General features: G+C 43.7%; 1 protein-coding gene across 1 annotated transcript in view; it reads left to right on the forward strand.

Moving 5' to 3' along the window:
• The window catches only part of RTN4RL2 (reticulon 4 receptor like 2), an 85,645-nt gene extending 61,270 nt beyond the window's left edge, over positions 1-24,375 (forward strand). The window contains exon 3 of the mRNA XM_077251180.1: positions 23,636-24,375. Within this exon, the coding sequence (XP_077107295.1) occupies positions 23,636-24,295 (660 nt within the window). The 3' untranslated portion in view covers positions 24,296-24,375. The remainder of the gene's footprint in view (positions 1-23,635) is intronic.
• The last annotated feature ends 926 nt before the right edge of the window (positions 24,376-25,301 follow it).

Here is a 25,301-nt window from a genome sequence, read left to right on the forward strand (position 1 = left end):
TCCAGAAGACTTGTTTCCAAAATGCATCAGGCTTGTTTAGATGTTCTTTTGCATACTTCTGACGCTGAATTTTATGGTGAGGACACAGGAGAGATTTTTTTCTGATGACTCTTCCATGAAGACCATATTTGTGCAGGTGTCTCCAATCAGTAGAACAATGTACCACAACTCCAGAGCCTGCTAAATGTTTCTGAAGATCTTTTGCAGTCAAGCAGAGTTCAGATTTGCCTCTCTAGCAATCCTACGAGCAGTTCTCACTGAAATCTCGCTTATCTTGACCTCCACTGTTCCTGTTAACTGCTATTTCTTAATTATATTTCAAATTTAGGAAAGGGTAACTTGAAAATACTTAGCTATCGTCTTATAGCCTTTTCCTGCTTTGTGGGCCTCCACTATATTCATTTTCAGAGTGCTCGGCAGCTGCTTAGAAGAACACATAGTTGCTGTTTTGGGCACAAGGTTAGAGGTGGCTAGGTTTTCTTTATAAAGCTGGGAAATTTGCATCAACTGGCCTTTCCTAACGATGATAGTGAACAAGCTATAAACCTAAAAGGCTAATTAAGGTTTGAAACCTTTTACATTGGTCCATTTTCCTTTTTGTAGTTTTTAAAATGTAAAAAATTAGAATAGAAATATTTTTTTGCCTAAAATATATAGGAAATGTGCCATCTTTAACTTTATGCCTTTAAGAGATAATTTCATCTTCAACTTGCCTGTTCACAATAACAGTAATATTGACTATGGGTGGCCAAACCTTTACATGCCACTGTATATATTTATTACATCTCTTTATATATCATGTGTCCTAGACGTAATATACAAAGTTGTGCTCAAAAGTTTACATACCCTGGCAGAATTTTTGCTTTCTTGGCCTTTTTTCAGTGAATATGAATCATAACATCATAACTTTTTCTCCACTCATGGTTAGTGGTTGGGTGAAGTCATTTACTGTCAAACTACTGCGTTTTCTCTTTTTAAATCATGGCAACCCAAAACATCCAAATGACCTTGATCAAAAGTTCACATACTCCATTTCTTAATACCGTGTATTGCCCCCTTTAACATCAATGACAGCTTGAAGTCTTTTGTTGTAGTTGTGGATGATGTTTTTTTATTTGCTCAGATGCCCACTCTTCTTGGCAAGAAGCCACCAGTTCTAGCAAATTCCTGGGCTGTCTAGCATGAACTGTGCACTTGCAGAGTGGCTCAATGATATTGAGGTCAGGAGACTGAGATGGCCACTCCAGAACTTTCACTTTGTTCTGCTGTAGCCGATGACAGGTCTACTTGGCCTTGTGTTTTGGATCATTGTCATGTTGGAACGTCCAAGTATGTCCCATGCGCAGCTTCTGGGCTGATGAGTGCAAATTTGCCTCCAGTATTTGCTGATAACGTGCAGCATTCATCTTTCCTTCAACTTTCACCAAGTTTCCTGTGCCTTTGTAGCTCACACATCCCCAAAACATCAGAGATCCAACTCCATGCTTTACAGCAGGAATAGTGTTCCTTTCATCATAGGCCTTGTTGAACTCTCTCGAAATGTAATGTTTATGGTTGTGGCCAAAATATTCAATTTTGGTCTCATCACTCCAAATTACCTTGTTCCAGAAGTTTGGAGGCTTGTCTCTGTGCTGTTTTGCATATTGTCGGTGAGATACTTTGTGGCATTTGCGCAGTAATGGATTTCTTCTGGTGACTCGACCATGCAGCCCATTTTTCTTTAAGTGTCTCCTTATTGTGCATCTTGAAACAGCCACACCACTAGTTTTCAGAGAGTCCTGTATTTTAGCTGATGTTATTTGTGGGTTTTTCTTTGCATCCTGAACAATTTTCCTGGCAGTTGTGGATGGCATTTTTGTTAGTCTACCTGACCGTGGTTTTGTTTTTACAGAGCCCCCGATTTTCCATTTGTTAATCACAGTTTGAACGCTGCTGACTGGCATTATCAATTTCTTGGATATCTTTTTGTATCCCTTTCTTGTTTTATACAGTTCAATTACCTTTTCCTGTAGATCCGTTGAAAATTCTTTTGCGTTCCCCATGACTCATAATCCAGAAACATCAGTGGCTGGATAAAAGATGCAAGAGTCTGTCTGGATCCCAGAAACTCACTCAGCTTTTATGCACACACAATGATTACAAGCAAACAGGTCACAGGTGAGGATGTTACCTTTAGTAAGCATTCAAACCCATTTTGTGTCAACTTCTGTGCATGTTATCAGGACAAAATCACCAGGGTATGTGAACTTTTGAACAGGGTCATTTGGATGTTTTGGGTTGCCATTATGATTTAAAAAGAGAAAACACAGTAGTTTGACAATAAATAGCTTCACGCAACCAGTAATCATGAGTGAAGACAAAGTTTTGGTGTTATCATTCATGTTCTCTGAAAAAGGCCAAGAAAACAAAAATTCTGCTGGGGTATGTAAACTTTTGAGCACAACTGTATCTAGGCTGCAGAATGGAGAGTTTGTAATATAACCTCTGTCAGCATTCTGTACTGTTGCCTAGATACCACACTTGGTCAAGTAACCAGCTCTCTCCTGATTCTGGAGGAGCTGGTCAAACCCCGTCTAGAGTTTTCCTGTCTGGCAGAGACTGAACATAATGTCACACCAGACACCACACCCCTTGTCCCTGACATACCCTCCCCCCTGCCTCCTGCTTTAGCCTCCATGTGCAGGGACACAGTGTAAGCCAGCAGTGGCAGGATTCAGCTGATTGGACTAACCAGTTCAATTAGCTGTTAGCAGGGACAGAGAAATTGAATGTGGAACAAGATGCTGAAAGCTCCTTTCTCCACCGTTCTTTCTCAGCAAAGACTGGAGATTTATCTGTCTATTATCTATTGTGAGGAGTTGACTCACTCGGCTACTTGATGAGGTAAACAAAGGAACGCCTCATGTGGTAAATCACCTGCTGGTTTATGATATAACAGCATAAGCCATAGCAGAGTTGATCAAAGTAAACGTGGCTTTTTTGGCCTAATGGGAAACCAAAATAAAGATAGAGTCCTCCCCCCACAGGCTTCACCCGCAGGGAATACTAAAAGTCCTCAGCTCCCCCGGAGCCACATCTGGAGACTTTCCTCTCCAAAACCACAACAGAGAAAAAAAAACAATGGCTGTATATTTAACATCCCAGCCACACCTTTGAGGTGGAGATATGGTGAGTAGGCGTCGCAACTCTGATCTACTCACCTACAAACCCGTCCCTTATCATGACTGATTAATTCCTTCAGCAAATAGAATGCTGGAGAGAAACTTTTGGGTTTCTTTCTAGATCACGGAAGAAAGCAGTCTCCATGATATATATCTTCCCCCACATACAGTGCCAGGTATATCTATCTATGCATCAATTCATCTGTCATTACTTACAACTATTTATCTATCTATATATATTGTAATACTGCGGTAGCACTGTGCGTCACTTCACACATAAAGGTGCATAGCACTTTATAGTACACAATATCAAAGTTCAATACACACAGTTGCATCTTGTCTCAGTGCCCGTTTCATAGCACTACACATTCAGTGCCTGTTTTATAGCACTACATATCATACGGCTTTAGATTGCCATCCCTAAACAGGCCAGACTTCCCTCTGTCCAGTTTCCCTGGGCGACCGCATGCCATATTACAGTCTCCAAACACAGCTTCATATGTTGCAGACACTACACATGCCAGTCCTCCTCTAACTAGTTCCCATGGGTGTCCTGCACCACTGTATCACAGTCTCTTTACTCACACAGCTGTACACAGCCCAGGATACCCTCCGGATAGCAGCCGGGCACCATGTCCACTTGTTTGCAATCGTTACACATGCCAGTCCTCTTTCGGGCACAGGACATCCACCTCTGGTACACCTCCGGACACAGGAATGTCCACATCCACCTCTTTCGGGCACAGGACATCCACCTCCGGACACAGGACTGTCCACATCTGACTCTTTTGAGCACAGGACATCCACTTCCGGTTCACCTATGGGCACAGGACTGTCCACATCCGAGACCAGTTACCATGGATGACTTGCATCGCTGTGTATGCTGCCAGGGTATTCAGCTGCCATAGCTGCTGGCTCCGCTGGCCTGTGCTGCTTCACACACAGAGCCAGTGCTCTGCAGGCCTCTGATCTGCACACCAGCACACACCAGACTGACACTGACATTGCACATGACACCTGACACACCCATACCCCTTATTGCAAGTTTTTTAACAAATAAACCTGTGGCTTTCAGCCACATGGAAAACCAGGACCGGAAATCCGTGACTGCCATGCACACCTATGGACTTCATCCGTCTCCATGCACACCATGGGGAGAACTCACAGCGACCCCTACCTGTGACATGAGTCACTGCCTCACATATCCTCCCCCCTGTTCATACCTGTGGGGTTGAACAATTGTCACCCCGTTTGGGAGCAAGACCGGGCATCAGTATGACCCTGTGACATCCCTGCCCAAAACAACATTTTCAGTCTCTCCTGCCAATACCACTAGGGGGAGCCTATCGGGATTACACTCTGACCCTAATCTGGTGACTCCTATGGCAGGTATCTCAACATTTTCGGGTTCTACGCCCGACACAGCACACAAGCACATTCTCTGCTGCTGCAGAACCTCTTGCTGCAACTGCAGCTCCTTCTGCAGAACCTCTTCGTAACCCCACTGAGTTACAGCCAGAAGCCTTCAATCTTCGTGGCCCCACCGAGCCACAGCAAGCTGTCTTGAAAATTTTTTTATTTAACGCTATGCAGTACACTTTGGGTTATGCGTCAGTTCACACTGCCCGCATTCTTTCCACCAGATGTCGTATGCAGTGAAGAGGCAGTAACCCACAAAGTTCAAACACAAACATTTCTTTAATGTGTTACTTCACACATAAAGGTGCATAGCATTTTATAGTACACGATACCAAAGTTAAATACACACAGTTGCATCTCGTCTCAGTGCCCATTTCATAGCACTACAAATTCAGTGCCCACTTCATAGCACTACACATCATACGGCTTTAGATTAAAGTCCCTAAACAGGCTGGACTTCTCTTTGTCCAGTTTCCCTGAGAGATCACACATCATATTACAGTCTCCAAACACAGCTTCATATGTTGCAGACTCTACACATGCCAGTCCTCCTCTGACTAGTTCCTGTGGGTGTCCTGCGCCACTGTATCACAGTCTCTTTACTCACACAGCCGTACACAGCCCAGGATATCCTCCGGATAGCAGCCGGGCACCATATCCACCTGTTTGCAATTGCTACACATGCCAGTCTTCTTTCGGGCACATGACATCCACCTCCGGGCACAGGACTGTCCATATCCGACTCTTTCGGGCACAGGACATCCACCTCCGACACCTCTGGGCACAGGACTGTCTACATCTGACTCTTTCGGGCACAGGACATCCACCTCCAGTTCACCTCCGGGCACAGGACTGTCCACATCCGAGACCAGTTACCATGTAAGACTTGCATTGCTGTGTACGCTGTGGGTGCCAGGCTATTCAGCTGCCATAGCTGCTGGCTTCGCTGGCCTGTGCTGCTTCATACACACAGCCAGCGCTCTGCAGGCCTCTGCTCTGCACACCAGCACACACCAGACTGACACTGACATTGCACATGACACGTGACACCATACCCCTTACTGCAGGGTTTTTAACAGCCACATGGAAAACCCGGACCGGAAATCCGTGACTGCAATGCACACCTATGTACTTCATCCATTTCCATGCACAATCTGGGTAGAACACACAGTGACCCCTACCTTTGACACGAGTCACTGCCTCACAATATCTATTTATCCATTTCTTGAACTATTATTGATATAACTGTTTCTCTCTCTATGCCATATCTGTCTGTCTATCTATTTCAGGATGCAAATCGCGGCAGCCATTTTCCTGAAGCCGAGATCTAAATCTGCAAACTTGGTTTCATGAAAATGACCGCGGTGATCTCCATCTGCGCACGCGCGGCCTCCAGCGGCCATTTTCCTGAAGCCCTGGGAAGCAAAGCACTTCATCTGCACACGCGCGGCCTCAGGAAGATGGCTGCTGCCACCGATAAAGCCATGTTTTACCCGGCTCTGCTGCTTACCTTGGATACCGGGCCGCTGCGTCACCTCACCTTTGGAAGGGACCCTGCTCACGCCATATCACTCACTGCGCCTCATCATCCCTGCACCTCTGCCGCCGCCACAGCACTGCTGCAACCCCCCATGGACACCAGGTCATGGCATCGCCCACCTAAACAGGAAGGGACCCTGCTCAGGTGCACGCCATATCGCCCACCGCATCACCGCACCTCTGCCGACACCATGCCTCCTGTGACCCTGCTCTGCCACTACCAGCCCTCAGGTAAGATACTGTAAATTTGGACAATAAGACGGATCCCCATCTTATAAAAAATCTTTTTTTCTGCAATTTTCACCCCAAATTTGGGGTGCATCTTATGGTCCAGTGCGTCTTATAGTCCGAAAAATATGGTAACTCCCAAGTAAATCAAACTTTTGTGAAAACAAACTGCCACTTAGGAAGCAATACTGTTTGACAATCAAATTCACATGCTGTTGTGCAAATGGAATAGACAACAGATAGAAATTATTGCCAACTATCAAGACACACTCAATAAAGGAGTGGTTTTTCAGGTGGGGACCACAGATCACATCTCAGCACCAATGCTTTCTGATTGATGTTTTGGTCACTTTTGAATGTTGGTTGTGCTATCACACTCTCATGGTAGCATGAGATGGACTCTATAACCCACACAAGTGGCTCAGGTAGTGCAGCTCATCCAGGATGGCACATCAATTAGAGCTGTGGCAAGAAGGTTTGCTGGGTCTGTCAGCGTAGTGTCCAGAGGCTGGAGGCACAACCAGAAGACAGGCCAGTACACCAGGAGACTAGAGGGGGCCATAGAAGGGCAACAACCCAGCAGCAGGACAGCTACCTCAGCCTTTGTGCAAGGAGGAACAGGCAGAATACTGCCAAAGCCTTGCAAAATTACCTTCAGCAGGCCACAAATGTGCATGGGTCTGCACAAACGGTTAGAAACCGACTCCATGAGGGTGGTCTGAGTGCCCAACGGCCACAGATGGGGGTTGTGCTCACAGCCCAACACTGTGCAGGACGTTTGGCATTTCTCACAGAACACCAGAATTGGCAAATTCGCCACTGGCGCCCTGTGCTCTTCACAGATGAAAGCAGGCTCACACTGAGCACATGTGACAGACGTGACAGAGTTTGGAGATGCCGTGAAGAGCAATCTGCTGCCTGCAACATCCTTCAGCATGGCCGGTTTGGCAGTGGGTCAGTAATGGTGTGGGGTGGCATTTCTTTGGAGGGCCGAACAGCCCTCCATGTGCTAGCCAGAGGTAGCCTGACTGCCATTAGGTACCAAGATGAGATCCTCAGACCCCTTGTAAGACCATATGCTGGTGTGGTTGGCCCTAGGTTCCTCCTAATGCAGGACAATGCCAGACCTCATGTGGTTGGAGTGTGTCAGCAGTTCCTGCAAGATGAAGGCATTGTAGCTATGGACTGGCCTGCGCATTCCCCAGACCTGAATCCGATTGAACACATCTGGGACATCAGTCTCGCACCATCCACCAATGTCACGTTGCACCACAGACTGTCCAGGAGTTGACAGATGCTTTAGTCCAGGTCTGGGAGGAGATCCCTCAGGAGACCATCCGCCGCCTCATCAGGAGCATGCACAGGCATCGTAGGGAGGTCATACAGGCAAGTGGAGGCCACACAAACTACTGAGCATCATTTCCTTGTCTTGAGGCATTTCCACTGAAGTTGGATCAGCCTGTAATTTGATATTCCACTTTGATTTTGAGTATCATTCCAAATCCAGACCTTCATGGGATATTCATTTTGACTTACATTGATAATTTTTATGTTTTATTGTTCTCAACACATTCCACTATGTAATGAATAAAGATTTGCAACTGAAACATTTCATTCAGTGATATCTAGGATGTGGTATTTTAGTGTTCCCTTTATTTTTTTGAGCGGTGTATATATATATATATATATATATATATATATATATATATATATATACACCAGATGGAGGCACATCGCATCGGGAGGGCGGTAGTGTCACGACGGGGCAGGCTTTGCAGAGTTCATGGTTCATGAGACGACAGCTGTGTTCGTGAATTGTGTTTTCATCATGGGTTACATTTTTTGCTTGTAGTTGAAGGACATGTGTTTCTTTTTGTATGTGACTTATTTGCAGGCGGATGTTGATTTGTTGTAGCTGTTGTAGTCGCACATCATACTGCTCAGGAAAGAGATGGTTTCTGTGTCCCAGAGATGAACGTGCTTTGGTCCAACATGTGAATATCAACTCAAGGACAAAAGAAAAAGACATTGTAAAGATGATGGCAGAAGCTGTTAAGATTGTGTCAATATCCAGAGTGAAATGAGTACTGTATTAACATGGGTTGAAAGGCCACTCTGCCAGGAAGAAGCTATTACTCCAAAAGAAACATAAGAACACCAGATTAATCTTTGCAAATGTACACAGGAACAAAGACCTTAATTTTTGGAGCCATGTCTAAAATTGAACTTTTTGGGCATAATGACCATCGTTATGTTTGGAGGGAAAAGGGAGAAGCTTGGAAGCCTAAGAACACCATCCCAACTGTGAAACACGGGGATGGCAGCATCATGTTGTGGAGTTGTTTTACTGCAGGAGGGACTACTGCACTTTAGAAAATAGATGGCATAATGAGAAAACAAGATTATGTGACAATACTGAAGCAGCATCTCAAGACATCAGCCAGGAAGTTAAAACTTGAGCAGAAATGGGTCTTCCAAATGGACAATGACCCGAAGCATACTGCCAAAATGGTAACAAAGTGGCTTAAGGATAACACAGTCAAAGATTTGGAGTGGCCATCACAAAGCCCTGATCTCAATCCTATTGAAAATTTATGGGCAAAGCTGAAAAGGTAGGTGCGAGCAAGGCTACCTACAAACCTGGATCAGTTACACTACTTTTGTCAGGAGGAATGGGCCCAAATTCTGACCAACTATTGTGAGAAGCTTGTGGAAGGATATCCCAAATATTTAACCCAAGTAATTCCGTTTAAGGGCAATAGCCCTTAACCTGAAATGTATGTAAACTTTTGACTTTGCAGTAAGCAATAAAAATGCCTTAAAACATTCTCTCTCTCTCATTATTCTGGCACTTGGCAAATATTAATAATTATGGTAATCTTAATTGACCTAAAATGGGAAAAGTTTATTCTGATTTCATGTCGGATATTGAGAAAAACATGCATGAGTCTTTTTATATAGTGTATGTAAATTTCTGGCCTCAACTGTATATATACACATATATATATATATATATATATATATATATATATATATATAGTGTGACAGATAGAAGCTTCACTGTTGATTTAGAATCATCCAGCAACTCTAGGGGTTAAAATGGTTATAGCAGACAGCGAGAGGTCAGCTCAGCCCCAGGGGATACTAGGAAAGTTGGTACCGTGTCTGGGACATCCAAGAGTATGATGTGTGCTAGAGAGTTTCCAGGCATACTGAAATCAGACAAGCTGTATAGACCAGTTCTTCCTGAGAAGCAATTGCTGCAATCATAGAAGCAGTCAGGACAGCCGGGAGCATCTTTATTACCTCAAGATACAAGTTAGGCTTCTTTCACACTAGCATCGGCCCGACGTGCCGACGCGCGTTGTGAAAGTAATGACCGATGTGGGCAGCGGAAGCAGTTTTACAACGCTTCTGCTGCCCCATTGTAATGTCCAGGGAGGAGGGGGCGGAGTTTCGGCCACGCATGCGCATGTTGCATGCAACTTTTTTTGTGCCGACGGTCCGCCAAAACACGACGCAACCGTCGCACGACGGTTGCGACGTGTGGCACTCTGTCGCAATGCGTCACTAATGAAAGTCTATGGAGAAAAAACGCATCCTGCGGGCAACTTTGCAGGATGCGTTTTTTCTACATAACGACGCATTGCGACGTGTGTCGAATGACGCTAATGTTAAAGTAGCCTAAGAGAGCAACAGCACCAGACTCACCCGCCCCCTCCCCTTCACTGCATGAGCAATGTACAGTTCTGCTTAGGTTGAGACAGTGCGTGTGAAGAGAAGTTATCTGTGAACAGACTTTCTTATGTGTTGGTGAAGCATTGTATGAAAAGAAGTGATTCTGTGTGACGAAAGGAAGCTTGAATAAAATCCCTGTGATCAACTTCAGCTTCAAACTGTGTCATAGTTGTGTGCCTGTAAACCGTTACCTCCCCTCTACTGTGAAGAATTATAATTAATGGTCACCTGAGTAAAATTTCCCCAGGATTCCAAAAAGAACTCATGTTTCCTTTGTATCGCCTTCATATACTGAGTGGCGTACATGCAACTATATATATACAGGTGCTTCTCGCAAAATTAGAATATCATAAAAAATTTAATTTATTTCACTTCTTCAATACAAAAAGTATTATGGAAGCCCAAGTTGCTTTGATAGCAGCCTTCAGGTTGTCTGCATTGTTGGGTCTGGTGTCCTTCATCTTCCTCTTGACAATACCCCATGGATTCTCTATGGGGTTAAGATCAGACGAGTTTGCTGGCCAATCAAGCACAGTGATACTGTTGTTTTTAAACCAGGTATTGGTACTATTGGCAATGTGGATCGGTACCAAGTCCTGCTGGAGAATGACATTTCCTTCTCCAAAAAGCTTGTCGACAGAGGGAAGCATGAAGTGCTCTAAAATTTCCTGGTAGGCGGCTGCGCTGACTTTGGTCTTGATAAAACACAGTGGACTTAAGGTACCTTCACACGAAACGACTTTGTAACGATATCGCTAGCGATCCGTGATGTTGCAGCGTCCTGGCTAGCGATATCGTTTAGTTTGACACGCAGCAGCGATCAGGATCCTGCTGTGATGTCGCTGGTCGCTGAATAAAGTCCAGAACTTTATTTGGTCATCCGATCGCCGTGTATCGTTGTGTTTGACAGCAAAAGCAACGATACCAGAGATGTTTTACACTGGTAACCAGGGTAAACATCGGGTTACTAAGCGCAGGGCCGCGCTTAGTAACCCGATGTTTACCCTGGTTACCAGCGTAAAAGTAAAAAAAACAAACAGTACATACTCACCTGCGCGTCCCCTGCCGTCTGCTTCCTGACATTACTGAGCGCCGGCCCTAAAGTGAAAGTGAAAGCACAGCGGTGACGTCACCGCTCTGCTGTTAGGGCCGGAGCTCAGTCAGTATCAGGAAGCGGACGCCGGGGGACGCGCAGGTGAGCATGTACTGTTTGTTTTTTTTACTTTTACGCTGGTAACCAGGGTAAACATCGGGTTACTAAGCGCGGCCCTGCGCTTAGTAACCCGATGTTTACCCTGGTTACCCGGGGACCTCGGCATCGTTGGTCGCTGGAGAGCTGTCTGTGTGACAGCTCTCCAGCGACCAAACAGCGACGCTGCAGCGATCGGCATCGTTGTCGCTATCGCTGCAGCGTCGCTTCGTGTGAAGGTACCTTTACACCAGCAGATGACATGGCTACGCAAACCATCACTGACTATGGAAACTTAACACTAGACCTCAAGCAGCTTGGATTGTGTGCCTCTCCACTCTTCCTCCAGACTCTGGGACCCTGATTTCCAAATGAAAATGCAAAATGTACTTTCATCTGAAAACAACACCTTGGACCACTAAGCAACAGTCCAGTTTTCTCCTTGGCCCAGGTAAGACGTTTCTGGCATTGTCTATTGGTCATAAGTGGCTTGACACAAGGAATGCACCATTTGTAGCCCATGTCCTGGATACGTCTGTGTGTGGTGTCTCTTGAAGCAATTTATTTCAATCACCAGATAAAGAAAATTGCTTCACCGCAGTAGAGAAATGCAAACTATTCCATAAGGTAAGCAATTTTCTTTATCTGGTGATTGAAATAAATCCTTCTTTTGCAAATTATATGAGACTCTGAGTGCGACTGTTTATCCTCTGGATTACGGTCAGTGGAATATTTTCACGTTCAGTCAGCACCTCCCACGCTAGAGTGCGCATCTTTCCTTTTTTAATGACTGCCTTCTGGACATCTGTTAAGTCAGCAGTCTTCCTGGAAGGAAAAAGTGTAGTAGAAAAAGCAACACAAGCAACCGAGGTAACCGCAGCCTTGAAAAGATTGTTAAGAAAAGGCCATTCAAAAACTTGGGGGAGATTTACAAGGAGTGGACTGCTGCTTGAGTCATTGCTTCAAGAGCCACCACTCACAGATGTATCCAGTTCATGGGCTACAAGTGTCGCATTTCTTGTGTCAAGCCACTCATGTCCAATAGACAACACCAGAAGCTTCTTACCGGAGCCAAGGAGGAAAAGACTGTTGCTCAATGGTCCAAGGTGTTGTTTTCACATGAAAGTAAATATTGCATTTCATCTGGAAATCAAGGTCGCAGAGTCTGGAGGAAGAGTGGAGAGGCACACAGTCCAAGCTGCCTGGGGTCTAGTGTGAAGTTTCTACAGTCAGTGATGGTTTGGGGAGTCATGTCATCTGCTGGTGTAGGTTCACTATGTTTTATCAAAACCAAAGTCAGTGCAGCCGTCTACCAAGAAATTTTAGAGCACTTCATGCTTCCCTCTGCTGACAAGTTTTTTGAAGATTAAAATTTAATTCTCCAACAGGACTTGGCACCTGTCCACACTGCCAAATGTACCAATACCTGGTTTAAAAACAACAGTATCACTGTGCTTGATTGGCCAGCAAACTCACCTGACCTTTACCCCATAGATTCTTGTCAAGAGGAAGATGAGAGACACCAGACCCAACAATGCACACAAACTGAAGGCTGCTATCAAAGCAACCTGGGCTTCCATAACACCTCAACAGTGCCACAGGCTGATTGCCTCCATGCCATGCCGCATTGATATAGTAATTCATGCAAAAGGAGCCCCGACTAAGTATTGAGTGCATTTACTGAACATACATTTCAGTAGGCCAAAAGTTCGGATTTTAAAATCATTTTTCAAGCTGGTGTTATAAAGTATTCTAATTTACTGTAAGCCATAATCATCAACATTAACATAAATAAACACTTTAAATAGATCACTCTGTTTGTAATTACTCTATACAATATATGAGTTTAACTATTTGTATTGAAGAACTGAAATAAATTAACTTTTTGATGATATTCTGATTTATAGTGAGAAGCACCTGTATATTTAGTATAATGTAATGACGTCGGGCGCAGGCTTAACACAAAAATCTGCAATCATTCTATGAGATTGTAGATTGTAAAATAATGACAACATGTGGTGTGCAAGCTGTCAGGATTCTCCAGAGCAACAGGGGTTCACGTGGCTGCATGTGATGTACATACTTACAGTCATGTGCCATCTAGACGTGCACGACTTCTCTCGATGAAAGTGCATTGAGAGAAGCCAGGTACATTTAGTCAGCATGAGACCGCAATATAAATTGCATACTGTATATATATATATATATATATATATATATATATATATATATACATACATACATACATACATACACACACACACACACACACACACACACACACACACACACACACACACACACACACACACACACACACACACACACACACACAAGTGCTTCTCACTAAATTAGAATATCATCAAAAGAGTTAATTTATTTCAGTTCTTCAATACAAAAAGTGAAACTCATAGATTATATAGAGATGAAAGAAAAGTTTGCATTATATTTGGAGATCACGGACCCAAAGTCTGGAGGAAGAGTAGAGAGGCACATTTAAAATGTGATCATAAATGTTATGTAAAATGTTCCCGATAAAAGCTTCAACCTAATCCACAAAAAAACAAGTCCCCACTCAGGTTGGTCATCTGTTAATGGAAATATAGGGTGTCAGGAACATGAGGTATTTGATTGTATATTATCGCGCACACTGAGCTCTGTTACATCCAAGAGGAGAGGACAGACACCCACTGCAGATTCGACCCTCCCTTTCTTTTCTCTGCCTGTGTGTGTAATTCTAAGCCACTCTTTCCCCTTCTCCCCTGCTATAAGGTGGTAATGTGAGACTAGCTGCCAACTCCGCTGAAGAATTTTTATGGCTTTGAGCTACAAGCAGGTCTCCCTACATGCCTCATTCCCCCCTCCCAACTGGTACTGGATAGAACTGGTACAGAAAGCATGAGATTCTATTGTTCTTTTAAGGGTATATGTCTATTGGCACTGACCAGGGCTAGAGATATAAGAATTATATATTCCGGATATCCATCGAGGGATCTATAACTCCCTGAAATCGCTAAAAGCTAAACCCAATGAGTGCAAAGGGTGGGTTTCTCTGTAAGCAGGTCATGTAATTACACCGTGTTTACACTTAAAATAATCCCCCTGATGTGGGGCACATCGTGATCATTGTATCTTTCATATACGAGATTCATACAGCGAGCTAGGCATAAAAATATTTACCATAACTCTAAGTAGAGGGGAGGTTTTAGCCTCTAAGTGAGGTCACCACAGGGGGAGTGCCTGGGTTTTAGGCTAGGAAATAACTGAGTGAAGCAGCAGTCTTCACGTGTCTTTGTCTGGGGTCTAGCTGCTATACAGGGGTGATGCATCTGGATATATGCTCGGCCTTCCCCACAGCACACAGTCAGCCATAAGACGATATGACATAATGAAATGAAAGTGTTTTTCAACCTTAATCCCATTTTATTTGTAATTGTATTGTACATACGAGACTTGTCTTCTTTACAATACCTTTTTATGCCTCTGTAAACACTGCCTACCTTTTTTTGGAGTAAAATATAAAATTACTAGCTATATCAGCATGCTCAGGATAAATTGCACAACAAATTGTATGGTCCATTTTCTCCTGTTGTCCTTGCGAAAGTAAAAGAAATTAAAGGAAAATTTTTGTGAAAGAAAAGTAAATGATTATTTTTTTCCTTCGACACTCTAAAAATTCATGTGCAGCACCTGAAGGGTTAATAAACTTCTTGAATGTGGTTTTGAGTACCGTGAGGGGTGCAGTTTTTAGAATGATGTAACTTTTTGGTATTTTCTGTCATATAGGCCTCTCAAAGTCACTTCAAATGTGAGGTCATCCCTAAAAAATAGTTTTGCAAATTTTGTTGTAAAAATTAGAAATCGATGGTCAACTTTTAACCTTTAGAACTTCCTAACGAAAAAAGTCAACCAGTATGCACCAACTTTGGGTATGTGTAGAAGAGACCTGGGATCAGATTTCGGTCCGAGACATGCTTGAATCTGATCAAGAGCATGCCCAGATTCAGGCATTGCTGAAAGTCAAGGATGGATTTACAAAATACTAACAAAACAATAAAATTAAACATTTAATTTTTAGGAGCAAAAGGGTAACGCAGTGACATGACAAGAATGTGCATAACTAATCATATGCTAATATTTGCAAGTCCAATTTATGCAGCCTGAAAGTCAAAAGTTCTAAACATTGTTACTCTTTTGACTCTTTTGCTTGTGTGGTGCAGTGACCAATGTTACAGCCAGGGGGCGCTGCGTGTGCACTTCAAGATGCACTTGGAGGCTTAATTGTGTTGATACAAAGTCCGGCAGAATTGTAGATGGCCGGTACGTGTGTCGCAGAGGAGGACACTCTGCGCTGTCAGTCTGAAGTTGTGTTGTGGTCTGGGACCTGTTGTCCCACATGTAAATGTTTAGTTCTAATGGGAGACAAGCAGGGCTAGTTATGAGAGATGGAAGGGTCAAACTAGCCACACACACCCACACTCCCACCCAAGGGAGTGGTTACGGGTATGTAATGTGACCAGGGTGTGGGTCACATGGTTCCTGTGTTTGGATCTGAATGGTCAAAGTGCAAGGCCCTGGAAGCCTGTGTTGGAAATCCTGGGAATTCCTGAATAGCACATGGTTGGGCTTTGGCACTGAGTGGCCTGTGTGCTGTAGGTCCTGCATGGTCAGTGTTGGAGTCTCCTGGGAGTGGAGACGTCCTGGAAGCACCTAGAGACCGTGGACCTGGATGGTCAGTGTTGGAGGCTCCTGGGAGTGGAGACGTCCTGGAAGCATTGTGAGACCGTCGACCGTGTTGAGGACCTGGGACTGACGTGGAGTCAACCTGTGGAGCAGGAGCTCCTGAGAGGTAACCCCTGGTATGGGGAAAAGAACTGTGTGCACATAGGACAGTTGCTGAACTATGCAGTCACCCGGTGACTGGAGAGATACAGGCTTGAATAATGAATGATTTGTCAAGCCATATATGATGAAGGACTATGTGAGGTCTGTGATACGTAACATGGCCTACAGTGGTTTATGCTGAGAGTATAATAAACCACATGGACTGTTTATCTGAAAAACCGTGCCTGTCTATGATTATTCTGCTGCCAAGCGAGTGTCTCCCAAGACACATAGTGGGTGAAACGCTACACTTGTCAATGTATCTATTCTTCATCGACATTCCCCATGGTCCATTTTTTAAGGCACTCATCTATTCGTCTTTATATCTTTTAATGTGTCTGTGTATTTTATATTTAAGTTTAATAAATATATTTTTTTAAATTGTGGATTTTGCTTTTCACTCATTTTCTGGGATTTATTTTATTCCAAGTCTTGTGGTTAGATACATGTTTGGTTTTGCTGCATAAGAGAATCATTTTAACTGCACAATGAATGCCATAAAAAAGTGGCAAAATAGTACTTTTTTACCATTTCACTCCACTTTTCTACTACTTGTATAGTTAAATAAGTGGTGTAATTCAAAAGTATAACTTATCTCGCAAAAAAATGTTCGTCATATGGCTGTCAATAGAAAAAAAATGCTATGGCTCTTGGAAGAGGGGAGGAAAAACAAATGTGCACAAAGGCAAAATTGACTGGTCATGAATTGGTTCACGTGCAGGGTCATATAAAATTTGACATTTTGGAAAACTGTCTGACAACCAACCATACGACCGTGCGACTTAAAAAAATTTGGTAAGTTGTTAATGAACTCAGTGGAGTAATGGAAGAAGTAATTTTCTTTGATGTATTGTGCCATGGCATCTTTTTCTTGTAGAGAAAAAAAAGATACACTTGACCCTTGAGGGACTGGTACCAGGTAAAAGATCCAAGCACAGCCTAAAGAATGTATAGTCTTAGCATGCCACTTGTTTAATATGTCACCGAAGTCCACATAAACTTGGAGTTAAAGGGAACCTGTCATGTCCTTTCTAGCATGTAAACTGTCCCCAGTGTGTTGTTAGAGCTGCAATGTGCATCACTAACACGTTTTTTTCATTATAAACAGTGCTGCAATCATGTGCAAAAAGCACTTTATATAGTTACAATGTACCCGCTTATTTAGTCATAGAGGTGTGCTTCACTGAGTTCAGTCATGGTTATCGCCGCCCACGCAATTTGAATGATGTTCCCGGGGTTGCGCCGACTTCAATCAAATCTGATTGCGCAGTTGTAAGGTGCTAGCAGGAACGCGGGATGCAGTGACGAGCAGGAGGCAGAGCAAGAGTTAACAGATTTTATATAGGAATATATCTCAATATGTCTCAACAGTAAATACTCCACGAAGGGAGTAAGGGGGTGTAAACATACAGCCCCACAATGTGGATATAGCAATTAGGTAACGACAACGAGTGAAGTAACAGATTAACTTATCAAGTCTCTTGTTCCTGGATGATGGTGGCTGGAAAATCCCATGATGGCGCCGTAGGTGGCGAGTGACGTCTTTGAGCCGATCCTGCAGAAGGGTGAAGCACTGTCTCTGTAAGGTGGCGAAGTATCCTGATCTTCTTACATGTGGTCTTGTGATCCTGGAACAAGGTGCAGAACGGGGAAAGGTGAACTGCACAACCAAAGAAGTACAAAGTCCTGGAGTGAAGGCCGCGGTCTCAAAGCTGCGAACCGCATGTGATGCCGGATCAGTGTTACGAAAAGAGTCAGCAGGTGTACGATGCACCGCCCGGTTAGTGCTGTTAGGATTGGGGATTAACCGGGAGTTATTCTCTGGCACTGCACAGTCTGTATGCGCGGGGGATGGAACGCTGCAAAGCGGGCCTGTCAGTTGCTGTCGGTCTGCAGCGAGGGAGTAAACCTTCTCCTGTCGCACACGCTGGGTCCCTGCGAAAATCCCTGTTTCCACGAGCACAGTCCCCTTTATATCACACCCGCCCCCAGCAGTCAGGTGCAAAGGTCTATTCCGGTCAGAAAGTGCTTCCCCCGGCAGCAATGGTGACAGTCCCTACAGTTCCGGCCTGGACACACAAGAGAGACTACTATTCTGGTCCATCTTCCTTCACAGTGTCGATCGGGGAGCCACACATGCTCCTTAACAAACGGCTCCCCACACATGCGCACTGAAGCTGTGTGTAGTACCTAGCTTCACTGCGCATGCATGGCTCCCCAATCAACACTGTGTATGCGTAGCTCCCCGATCGACACTGCGTATGCGCGGCTCCCCAATCGACACTGCATATGCGCGGCTCCCCGATCGACACAGCGTATGCGAGGCTTCCGATCGACACTGCGTATGCGCGGCTCCCAGATCGGCACTGCGCAAGCGTGGGATTTTCAAATCTGATTTGAGTGACATCGGCACAACCCCAGGAACATCATTCAAATTACGTGAGCGGCGACAACCATGACTGAATTCAATAAAGCACACCCCCATGACTAAATGAGCAGGTATGATATAATTATATAAAGTGCTTTTTGCACGTGATTACAGCGCCATTTATATTGAAAAAAGTGTTAGTGATGCTCATTGCAACACTAACAATGCACTGGGGATAGTTTTCATGCTAAAAAAGACATGGCAAGTTCCCTTTAAAGAGGGGGTGGACACTGTCAGTGAAGATCCTCTGTGCAAGTCTGGTTAGTGGTTACCCATTCCCAGGGGCGGATGTACCATTGATGTAACTTACGCAGCTACAAAAACAGATATAGTACAGACCAAAAGTTTGGACACACCTTCTCATTTAAAGATTTTTCTGTATTTTCATGACTATGAAAATTGTACATTCACACTGAAGGCATCAAAACTATAAATTAACACATGTGGAATTATATACTTAACAAAAAAGTGTGAAACAACTGAAATTATGTCTTGTATTCTAGGTACTTCAAAGTAACCACCTTTTGTTTTGATGACGGCTTTGCACACTCTTGGCATTCTCTTGATAAGCTTCAAGAGGTAGTCACCGGGAATGGTTTTCACTTCACAGGTGTGCCCTGTCAGGTTTAATAAGTGGGATTTCTTGCCTTATAAATGGGGTTGGGACCATCAGTTGGGTTGTGCAGAAGTCTGGTGGATACACAGCTGAGAGTCCTACTGAATAGACTGTTAGAATTTGTATTATGGCAAGAAAAAAGCAGCTAAGTAAAGAAAAACAAGTGGCCATCATTACTTTAAGAAATGAAGGTCAGTCAGTCTGAAAAATTTGGAAAACTTTGAAAGTGTCCCCAAGTGCAGTGGCAAAAACCATCAAGCGCTACAAAGAAACTGGCTCACATGAGGACCGCCCCAGGAAAGGAAGAGCAAGAGTCACCTCTGCTTCTGAGGATAAGTTTATCCGAGTCACCAGCCTCAGAAATTGCAGGTTAACAGCAGCTCAGATTAGAGACCAGGTCTAGCAGCAGACACATCTCTACAACAACTGTTAAGAGGAGACTTTGTGCAGCAGGCCTTCATGGTAAAATAGCTGCTAGGAAAGGAAACCACTGCTAAGGACAGGCAACAAGCAGAAGAGACCTGTTTGGGCTAAAGAACACAAGGAATGGACATTAGACCAGTGGAAATCTGCTTTGGTCTGATGAGTCCAAATTTGAGATCTTTGGTTCCAACCATCGTGTCTTTGTGCGACGCAGAAAAGGTGAAGGGATGGACTCTACATGCCTGGTTCCCACCGTGAAGCATGGAGGAGGAGCTGTGATGGTGTGGGGGTGCTTTGGTGGTGACACTGTTGGGGATTTATTCAAAATTGAAGGCATACTGAACCAGCATGGCTACCACAGCGTCTTGCAGTGGCATGCTATTCCATCCGGTTTGCGTTTAGTTGGACCATCATTTATTTTTCAATAGGACAATGACCTCAAACACACCTCCAGGCTGTGTAAGGGCTATTTGACAAAGAAGGAGAGTGATTGGGTGCTATGCCAGATGACCTGGCCTCCACAGTCACCAGACCTGAACCCAATCGAGATAGTTTGGGGTGAGCTGGACTGCAGAGTGAAGGCAAAAGGGCCAACAAGTGCTAAGCATCTCTGGGAACTCCTTCAAGATTGTTGGAAGACCATTCCCGGTGACTACATCTTGAAGCTCATCAAGAGAATGCCAAGTGTGCAAAGCAGTCATCAAAGCAAAAGGTGGCTACTTTGAAGAACCTAGAATATAAGACATATTTTCAGTTGTTAAGTATATAATTCCACATGTATTAATTCATAGTTTTGATGCCTTCAGTGTGAATGTACAATTTTCATAGTCATGAAAATACAGAAAAATCTTAAATGAGAAGGTGTATCCAAACTTTTGGTCTGTACTGTAAGTCACTGTGATTTTTTGCACACTGTATGCACAAAAACATGGGCATGTGATCAGCTTCATAGACCAAATAGAAACGTGTTCTATCTGTAAAAATCATGTATTGAACACGTATGTGAAAAATGAAGCCTAATATCAGGTGAGGAGGCATATTATTTGTCACTTACAGGTTACGTTCACATGAACGTATTTTCAGTCTGACTGCTGTCCGTACAAAAGACAGAACTCACACAGACCTCACACATACCTCACACAGTCAGCACACAGACCTCACACAGTCAGCACACAGACCTCACACAGTCAGCATACAGACAGCACACAGACCTCACAGACAGCACACAGTCAGCAGAGACAGCACACAGCACACAGACAGCACATAGACCTCACACAGACAGCACATAGACAGCACACAAATTGCACACAGACCGCACGCATTCGGCACAAGGACAGCACACAGACCTCATGCAGACAGCACACAGACAGCACACAGACCTCATGCAGACAGCACACAGACAGCACACAGACCTCATGCAGACAGCACACAGACAGCACACAGCACATAGACAGCACACAGACCTCATGCAGACAGCACACAGACCTCATGCAGACAGCACACAGACCTCACGCAGACAGCACATACACCTCACACAGACAGCACATACACCTCATACAGACCTCACACAGACCGCACACAGACCGCACAGACCTCACACAGACCTCAGACAGACCACACACAGACCGCACACAGCACATAGACAGCACACAGACCTCATGCAGACAGCACACAGACCTCACACAGACAGCACATACACCTCACACAGACCTCACACAGACCGCACACAGACCGCACACAGACCGCACACAGCACATAGACAGCACACAGACCTCATGCAGACAGCACACAGATCGCATAGAGACAGCACACAGACAGCACACAGACCGCACACAGACCGCACACAGACCGCACACAGACCGCACACAGCACATAGACAGCACACAGACCTCATGCAGACAGCACACAGATCGCACACAGCACATAGACAGCACACAGACCTCATGCAGACAGCACACAGACAGCACACAGATCGCATAGAGACAGCACACAGACAGCACATAGACCTCACACAGATAGCACACAGACCGCACACATTCAGCACACGGACAGCACACAGACCTCATGCAGACAGCACACAGACCTCACACAGACCGCACACAGCACATAGACAGCACACAGACCTCATGCACACAGCACACAGACAGCACACAGATCGCATACAGACAGCACACAGACCTCATGCAGACAGCACACAGACCTCACACAGACTAATGTTGAATGGCTACATTCACATGAACGATTTTATACCCAGACTGTGAAAAGAAATTGCTGATCCATTTTTGGATGAAACTTACCTATATTTTTCACTGGGAAAGCAAAAAGAAACTGATACTGTATGGACGACATTCGTATGGCATCCACTTTTAACAGATAAAATGTAATTATTAACAAAGGAAACTGTATTTGGCTTTGTATAATTTTTTAGTTATTAATGTATTAAAGCAGATGTCACACAGATGCCATACGGATGATAAAAAAGGACATGCAGATGGCAATATGGATGAAAATAGTTTTTTTCTGGATGAAAAAATTCATGTGAATTTAGCCGTATGGACAGTGATATATAAGCACCATTATGGAGATGGTATTTGCTATGGGCCTTGCAGGCTGCTGGATTGAACTGGTTCTGTTTTGGGAACGTTTTTGATTGGAACTGTTTTACCAGAATTACATTGCTAAAGAATAAGTAGGCAGCAATTAATTTGCACTGTAGTGTGAGCACATTTATCTTTGACATAAAGTGGGCACTGAATACGAACTTGATGTTTATGATGCCAGATTTTCTGACAAGTAGCACTATTTCATGTACGGTACGGTATATTCTGGTCTTCTAAATGTTTTACTGAGGCTGTGTTTTACAATAGGAGAATACATTGTTAATAAAATAAAAAGCAAAGCATTGCACGGAGTTAATTAAAGAGTAAACTTTTATTTTGATGTTCTTTTTCCATATATCACTAGAACACATTAAATTAAGAAACTTTGCAATAAATCTTATGAGAAAAATCAGCTTCTTTCTCCTCCTGGACTGATAATTGATTTTCAAAATTCTCAATTCACAAGTACTATCTGTTTTCAGTGAATGAAGATCTTTCCATTACTGAGATAGGAGATGACAGTTGGTGCTCATAAAGTTCTATGACGTCTGCCTAACACTAGCTCCTCCCTTCTCCTCCCCATACAATTTTAAAAGCACCAACTACCAGCTCCTATATCGGTAATGTGATAATCTGTCTTCAGTAAATACAAATTTCACCCATGAATTGATATTGCAGGATGAGTCCACGAAGTTTCTCTGATAAGATTTATTGCAATATTGATTGTTTTCATGCGTACTATTGATTTATAAAATTAAAATGACAGTTACTCTTTTAACATATGCTCTAATATTGTATTAAATATTGTGAACTGTTGTGGCATCGATTTCCATTAAAGAGTAATATTCTGTACAATAAAGCCCAAAAATGTTTATTTTAGGGATGTTTTAAAGGAACACGCCAGGAAAAACTGATAAACTGTAATTTACCTAGTGAAGGACCTACAGGGGCACTGTTTTGTGAATCTGTGTCATGCTCCACCCCTGCAGGGTCTGCACCAGGCATATCATTGAGAGGGAGTATTACACAGGTATAAAGAGCACTACAGATGTATCGTGCATCACTCCTTTAGTCATTCTCCATGATTTCGATTTTCCTCAAGTGTTCCTTTAAGTGCTTGCATTTGAGTAATCACACTGCCAGCTGCTTTGCAAGTCCGTGAACGCAGGAGACAGATCCTATATGTACTGCAGACTGTCAATTAAACATTCACATATATCTTTAAGTATGGCACTGATGCTGTCATACACTATATATAAACTGCTTACTTTACCAGTGTGATATACTCCTACAATACTCCTTCCACCACCTGTTATTCCTTTTCTATTTTTCAGTTGAGCTTATTAATTTCCACCATAGCTTCGAAAGACTTTCCAGATACTAATCATCACATTGTTTCTCTCTCTTTAGGATGGCTTATTTCGTGACCTGTCAAACCTCACCCAGTTGTTTTTGTATGGAAACCAGTTGCAGTCCCTCCCAGCCAGTACTTTTTTTGGTCTCTCAAGCCTGGATCGTCTGTTGCTCCATAGTAACCGTCTTGTGACTATCTCCCCTGCAGCTTTTAGTGGCTTGAGCAGCCTCACCATTCTCTTCCTCTTCAATAACAGCCTGCCGTCCCTCTCCGGAGATTGTTTGCGCGCCCTACCCTCTTTGCAGTTTTTGCGTTTGAATGGAAACCCATGGCATTGTGACTGCAGCTGCCGATCACTGTGGGGTTGGTTTCGATCTTCCCCAGGAATCTCGAGCTCCCCAGTGACCTGTTCATCCCCACCAGCTTTTCGAGGAAGAGACCTGCGCTCTCTTGAGGAGCGGGATCTACGGTTCTGTAGCTCTCATAACCCTATCCCAACAGGAAATCTGTCAGGATTATCCTTCCCACCTAAACCATCCTCTTTCTATAGAGGTCAAGCCGGCCCAAGTGAGAATATCAATCAATGGGAAGGTAGGATAGAGGAAGAGGGAGAAAATATTGGTGACGAAAGGTTGAATGCAGGAGGAGATAGAGGTGGTCTAAGCCTTTTGCTTCTGTTGGCTTTGCTCATTGGGAAAATTGAAATAGACCTTTGACCTGTGTAAAGAGAATCCTCTCAACGATCATTACTTCATCTTCTGTAAACACTTTCTGACAAATAAATTATATATATTTATCTAAGTGTATGTGATGGTTTATTTTACTACAACTTATCTGGTCATCTTTGTGGTGATCATTCTCATGTGCTCCTCTAGCTCTGAAGTTCGGTAGAAATTAAGTACAGATGTGAGCACATCTCCATGTTTTGCTTCAAGGTCAATATGCTTTTGGTCAAGTTCTCAAATTTTCCATAACATTTCCATATTAATTAAAACACACAAAATTTAGGTTTTTGTTTAAGTTAATATTTCACGTAAATTTTTGTAGGTTGGGTGGGAAAAGGATGAGCACAAAATTGAATTAAGTATTTGTTGATCTACAGATGATGGCAGTAATTTAGCAAATAAGGTTGGAAGGATAAAGAGACTGACATGACGGGAGAAAAAAGTCCCAAAGCAAGTTGTGTTAAAAAAAACTGAATAAGAAGTTATAGATTATTCTCAAAGTAGCTGTCATTTTTATTTGTTGCAACTCATGTCTAAATGTTCATGCTACATACATTCCCTTAATCCCGGGGAGGGCAATTAATTTTCCTGAGGGACCACATAAAAGATCGTGACTGTTGATAAGGACCAAACCAATAGGCTGAAATTAATTCTGCTCAATATTAACATGACTATATTTTGCGTACTATAAGACGCACCGGAATATAAGACGTACCCCAAATTGGGGTGGAAAATAGGAAAAACATTTTTTCTTAAATAAAAAAGTGGTGCATCTTATAGTCAGTTTTACAAGTAGCTTACTGGGCTGTCGGAGGCAGTGGAGTGGGGTCACAGGAGGAAGGATCGCTGCTTCAGGAGGCCAGCATCGGGGGTGGGGCGATGCTGCGGTGCCTGAGCACTCATTAGATATCAGCATCGGTGAGCGGAATGTAGGAGTCAGTGTGGGGCCTCACACTCTATATAGGGGTATATGTGGGGCTCATGCTGCATATAGGAG

This window comes from Ranitomeya variabilis, chromosome 4 (genome assembly GCF_051348905.1).
Source record: "Ranitomeya variabilis isolate aRanVar5 chromosome 4, aRanVar5.hap1, whole genome shotgun sequence".
Lineage (NCBI taxonomy): Eukaryota > Metazoa > Chordata > Amphibia > Anura > Dendrobatidae > Ranitomeya > Ranitomeya variabilis.